The sequence below is a fragment of the Pezoporus occidentalis genome, unplaced genomic scaffold (genome assembly GCF_034315485.1).
Source record: "Pezoporus occidentalis ecotype Australia unplaced genomic scaffold, CSIRO_AGI_Poc_V1 ctg93, whole genome shotgun sequence".
NCBI classification, from domain to species: domain Eukaryota; kingdom Metazoa; phylum Chordata; class Aves; order Psittaciformes; family Psittacidae; genus Pezoporus; species Pezoporus occidentalis.
The window spans coordinates 2,226,137-2,232,136 of NW_026916294.1; the positions used below are offsets into that span (position 1 = coordinate 2,226,137).

Genomic DNA, 6,000 nt, shown 5'->3' on the forward strand with positions numbered 1-6,000 from the left:
CCAACCCAGTTGATGCTATGATTCTAAAATCCACAGTAAAGGACCTGAATGCATCTGAAGCATTTGTATTGATAAATACACCGCCTGGCTTAATAAATTACATCCTCCCTATGCAATTTTGCTTTTTGTGATCTACCCCACGTACACAAACACCGCACGGGAAGCTCAGCGGTTAAACTGCAGCCCGTCCACGTGCAGGGGCCCTCCGCCTGCCCCACATGTGGGCACAACACTTCTCCTTGAGAAGGCAGCCCTGGGCCCCCGCTTCCCCCGCCGTCCATCGCGGCGGGTCCCAGGTTACCGGTATCCACGGGTCCTGCGGGGATTTGCTCGCCTCTTCCCGCAGCCGTCCCGCCCCGGGGAGGGGGCAGCGGCCGCCTCCGGCCACACCTGCGGCGGGGGAAGCGCTGGGCGCAGACGGGGCGGCAGCGGCGGCAGCGGCACCATGACGGTGGGAGCAAGGCTGGGCGACAAAGCGCGGAGCCGCTTCTCCCGCCGCGGTACCGGCGACGACCAGGTCAGCATCCTGCCCGGTGGCGAGGAGGAGGAGGAGGAGGCGGCGGGGAGCGGCTCGGCGGCCCCCGAGGAGGAGGAGAAGGAAGAAGGCGCTGGCCGCAGGAAGGTGCGCTTCGCCCTCCTGCCCGATCCCTACGAGCCGTTGCGGCCGCCGCGGGCCCCCGGCAAGCGGCACTACGGGAAGCGGCTCAAGAAGTACGGCAAGGTGAGGGCAGAGCGGCGGGCAGCGCGGAGCGGCACCGGCTTCTCCGTGCCTTGTCCTTCAGGCGGTTTAGGTGCCGGTGTTCAGCGCTGAGGCGGGTGTCAGCCCGCTCCTGGTCTTGCTCTTCTTGGGGAGGGCAGGACTTCGGCCCCCGCCAGGTTCAAAGAGGAGGAAATCTGCAGTTTCGCACTCAAAACGGCACTAAGCCGATCCATGTGACGGGTATTTTGCCTTTGTGCTGTATTTCCTTCGGCGTCACTGTTTTGACACTATTCCTTAAAACTTCCAGTTATTTGGCCTGCTTTCTTAAAGCAGGGTACTACCTCCCCTCCAGTACATGCATTTGCTGTTTTACCTTCTAAGTGTCTCCTGAAAATCACTAGCATGGGTTAAAAGAAAAAAGCAACGTGTTTTTTCATTGTGTAACAGCTATTTTGGGTCAGAATTGTTCTTTTGCTTTCCTGTGGGACAATCAGAAGTCTGGCAGCCTGGTGGTTTACAGCTTTTTTGCCCCTGAAAGGTGGGTGCCTTTGATTGCTGAAGTGCCATTTGGCAGAATTTGGTTATTTTTCTGTCATTCCTGTCTCTTCAGTACAGCTCAGGTATGTTTTGGATGTTTGTAGCAAAAAATAATGTCAGTGTTAGCAGGAAAAACCTGTCTGCTGTTGGGAATCTTTTCCTATTGGAGAGATCACAGCTGTCAGTACGAGACGTGACTTTCTACTGCATTCCTTAATGAAATGATGATTTTGGTAAAGATACGCCAGCTGTGTCTGACATGCAGAAAAGGCCAGATAGCCTAGCAAAGGTACTGCTACAGTTGACAGCACAGTTATGAGCTGCTCCACTGTTTCCTAAAGAGGAACAGAGTATTTCCTTCTTTCATGATGGATTTGATACTTGGAGTTTCCAACACGGTGATTCTGATGTCACACACATGGTGTGGTTCTTGGACACTGCGTATTCCCTCTCATATCGCTCAGACGACATCCCCAAGGGAAAGGTTGGCCAATTTGGCTTTGGCAGTGAAGACCAACACGTAAAGGTGAGCTGCTCACAGTGCAGAGCCTTAAGGCTAGTCCAGTTCCACCCCCCTGCCACAGGCAGGGACATCTCCCACTAGACAAGGTTGCTCCAAGCCCTGTCCAGCCTGGCCTTGAACACAGCCAAGGATGGGGCAGCCACAACATCTCTGGGCAACCTATGCCAGCACCTCAGCACCCTCAGGGAAGAATCCTAAGAGTATAATAGATATAGACTGGATTTCACCAATTTAAAAGAATATCCTCTGTTTCAGTGTTTTCCATATTACAGGGGATGATTTTGATCTAGTCTCACTCAACCATAAAGGGTTACTATGCTGGTAGTCCTCCCAAACTAACCACATTGTATTAATTCCCTGTTATGACCAACTGTGTGAGCACAAACAAGGGTGAAACTAGATTAAGTTTTTCATTTAAATAATCTGTAGCAAGTTCTTTCTAATGCAGTACACAGATGAGTTCTTAAATGTGTAAAGGTGTGAAAGTGGCTCAAAACATTCTAATTTTGACCAAAAAAAAAGTCTTTTTGACAAAAAGCAATGAGAGTCCAAAGCAGGAATTCTCTTCTGACCTTGTTCTAGTGGAAGGTGTCCTTGCCTATGGCAGAGGGTTGGAACTGGATGAGCTTTAAGGTCCCTTCCAATCCAAACCAGTCTGGGATTCTATGAAATTCCCATAGAAGTATTCTCAGTGTTTTACTGCCTTCTCGTTCAGCACCAGTTTTAACAGCCCGTGTGCCCACATACTTAGCACATGTGTGTGTGGGAAACGCATACCCCTATAAACTAGGTGTGAATTTCAGCTAATTTTATTCTTGACTAGAAGCCCACGATGAAGCCTGGCTTCCTGTGGAGGCTGCATCCGCTCGGTTACACTGTGCTCTGTGGGTGTGTATTCCTATATAAAAATAGATGGTGAATGTTGTTCTGTGCTCAAGCCCTCATTAGCTGTGGGAGAAGTCGATTTTCTGGGTCAGAATGACTTTATGTGAAGGTATTTCCTCTAATTTCTGGGGGTTTTATCCCCTTTCTCTCCACAGAACGTCGGCAAAGCTCTGCAGAAGGGATGCCGCTACTTGGTGGTCGGCCTGCAAGGATTAGCATCGGCTTATTCTGCTCCCTTTGGAGTGGCAGCTCAAGTGGCATCCTTCGTCCGCTAGTGCAGCCCCATCAGTGAGGACATGAGGCCACTCAGGGTTAAATCTGAGCCCTGCATCTGAGAAACCTCTTGGACAAATGGCCCCAGCCTCTCCGCCAGCCCTGGGGAGACCCAGGACTGAGTGCTCTTCTCTGCAAATACAGCATTAAATCAGATCAGGTTAAAGAAACACAAGGATTAGGAAATAATCTTCCACTAATGGAGCTGAAGTTTGTTTTCAGACAGGAGATGGTTTTTTAGAGCTTTGTGCTGTGTGTGGAAGGGAGCCAAGGACGGGGGGAAAAGCAAGTAGGTGAGGGAAAGAGAAATGAAGGAAAATAGAGGATGCGGAGGTGGAGATCAGAGTGTGGCTGGTGTCACACTGGAATTGTCAAGGCAGTGGAGGAAGCAGATAACAAGGGGTCAGGAAAAGGCAGTCTTTGGTTTTCTGAGGTTGTTTTGTTAAGATTATAAGTATATAAAAAATATACCTGGATATAAATGGACTATGGTCTGAGACACGGAGAGCTTTGCTACATCACAGTTGTTGATTTCAAACACTGGGCATCATGAGCCGTTAAATGTTAAACTGACCTAAAAATCCAGAAAGGAAATGAGATGTGTTTGTTTTCTGATCCAGGGGCATTAAAAGTTCTCTGTGACTGGTGTTTTAAGCTTTTCCTCTGCTGCTGTGAAATCCAAATGTTTTGGTTTTTTTTTACTCAGAACAGTTTGTATCTGACATACCTGATTCTGGAACACTCAGCTTCTGTGGTGTTCACCAGGAAAAAAAACCCAAATTATCAGGTGCATCTGAAAAGAACTGCATACAGCCTTTGGTGTAAGAATGTACAACCATTCTGTGTAACAATGGGGCCAAAAATCCTGCCAGCTCCATCTTCATTTCTATGTGTGGATGTTGTAGCTAGAGGATGCCAACAGCAGATGGCTCAGCTCAGTGGTGCAATGAAGAGCCTCCAGGGATATAAACCTTGTATATGATTGTATGGATGACACAGGACAATGGGACTTGTGGGCCTTCAGAATTCTGTGGGGTTTGGGGTTTTGGGGTATTTTTTCTATCAGTCTTTTGTGGTAGCAGTCAGTGATTTTCCTGCTAGCACTTTCTGTGTGTTACAGATCTTTCTATAATATAAGTATAGTTTTGATACTGGTTTTGTAATCACGGAGTTGACTTATATGGTAAAAAGTGCTGCTCATTTGCTTTCTTTGCCTTTTTTGAATGAAGGGGTTTGCATGTCTCAGCAGACCACGCCATATTGCTTTTAAGTGTCACAAATGAAAACGAAGTCGATATTTTTAATGCTGTAAGTGGACTGTAAATAAAAGCAGTGTAATCAATGCCGTGCGTTTACCTTCACACATAAGTCAGCACAGAGAGGAGGAGTTTCCCAGCAGCAAGGGGAAGCTGCAATGTAAACTTCCCCATGTTGTTCTGCCCTTAGCCTTGGCTCTCTGCTAGGACATGGTTGTAGCCCAGGCCACAGGGAATGGCAGGAAGGGCAAGGTGTGGAGAAGAGGATCTAAGGTTGCACAAATTGGGGTAGGAATAGCCACAAAGAGATTTCATTCACTGATTTATACCTTTAGCTGTTTCTATTGAGCTTCTTCATAGGGAGCAGCCTTCCAGTATCTGAAGGGGGCCTACAAGAATGCGAGAGAGGGACTCTTCACCAGGGACTGTAGTGATAGGACAAGGGGCAACAGGTTAAAACTTAAACAGGGGAAGTTTAGATTGGATATAAGGAAGTTCTTTACTGTGAGGGTGGTGAGGCACTGACACAGGCTGCCTAGAGAAGTGGTGAATGCTCCATCCCTGGTAGTGTTCAAGGCCAGGTTGCACAGAGCCTTGGGTGACATGGTTTAGTGTGAGGTGTCCCTGCCCATGGCAGGGGGGTCAAGCTGGATGATCTTAAGGTCCTTTCCAACCCAAACCAGTCTGTGATTCCATGATTCTATGACAGACCTGTCCTGATGTGCCCCACCAGCATGGCAGAAGGTATTGATAACAGCTGGGTGTTTTGCAGTAGGAACAGAGCTGTATTACCACCCATGTGCCACACCAGCCTGCACTGTTTGGGATTAACTTCAAATTTCATTACACCACTCTCTGTTTTAAAGCCTGAATCATTAGAGCTCCTTTTTTCAGTTACTAAAGCAATGCAGGGAGGGTTTGTGTTTCCATTTTTCCTGTGTGAAATGAGTGTCCCATCTATTCAACCGTGTGTCCTGTGAATAGAAAGGCTGCTCCCTTATTGCAACACCAGGGGTCCAACCCATTAGTGTAGGGACTTTCCACCAAAGGTAAACATGAACTTTAGCTTGTGAACCGTTAGCACAATGGTTGCCACTGACTTTTGCCTGCTGACCTATGGTCTCTGCTTACCTGGTGCAATGTTAAGGGAATAACCTGGCTGCCATCCATACAGAACCTGAGTGATACATAAATGGTGTTTCTGTGTGAGCCTGAGAAAAGCTTCATGCATATGGATGAGGCAGCTTCTGCTGAACAGTGTTTCTAAAATGGACCAAAAACGAAGAAAGAGGACAGAGAAAGAAAAAGCAAGCAAGTATCCTCCTGTGCTGTTGCTATAAACACCTGGTGATTCATGCAGCGTATCTTCCTATCTCAGAATGAACTGAGGCTACCAATTAGTGCTGCTTATCAGCTCTCCCTGGGCAGTGATCCACTTCTCAGCTGGGGAGGCCAAGCCTTGGCTAGGGGTTTTGCTACTCGTCACCAGCCCAGCTCACACAGCAGTGTTGAGAAGATCTGAAGCTGAGTGGTGAGGTCCAGCAGGGTGGATGGCAGAGGCCTGTGGCTCCTGTCAATCGTGGCAGCATCTCTGCTGTGCTGGGTTGGGTGTAGCTACAACACAGACACGTGGGACAGGGCAGATCCTGCAGTGCTGTTGCTAAATGTTGTCTCAGGGATGTAAGAGATGATGAAGTATTCCCTGAGTAACTCAGCATCGGGAGACAGGTCATGCTGCTCAGTCACTGAGGCGTGGGAACCTCCATCTGCAGCAGAGCAGTTGGGAGTGACTTGGAGGACAGTGAGTGATGAGGAACCTGAGCTCA

General features: G+C 48.4%; 1 protein-coding gene across 1 annotated transcript; it reads left to right on the plus strand.

The window, feature by feature from the left end:
• Positions 1 to 265: 265 nt before the first annotated feature.
• On the plus strand, positions 266 to 4,258 carry CUNH1orf115 (chromosome unknown C1orf115 homolog). The gene is made up of 2 exons (XM_062605708.1): positions 266 to 721; positions 2,801 to 4,258. The coding sequence occupies exons 1-2, from the start codon at positions 446 to 448 to the stop codon at positions 2,918 to 2,920; spliced, it is 396 nt and encodes a 131-aa protein (XP_062461692.1). The 5' UTR covers positions 266 to 445; the 3' UTR covers positions 2,921 to 4,258.
• Positions 4,259 to 6,000: the final 1,742 nt, after the last annotated feature.

Coding starts and splice junctions, on each gene's coding strand:
- CUNH1orf115 (XM_062605708.1), top strand. CDS start 446: ATGACGGTGGGAGCAAGGCTGGGCGACAAAGCGCGGAGCCGCTTCTCC. Junction 722..2,800: donor GGCTCAAGAAGTACGGCAAG/GTGAGGGCAGAG, acceptor TTCTCTCCACAG/AACGTCGGCAAAGCTCTGCA.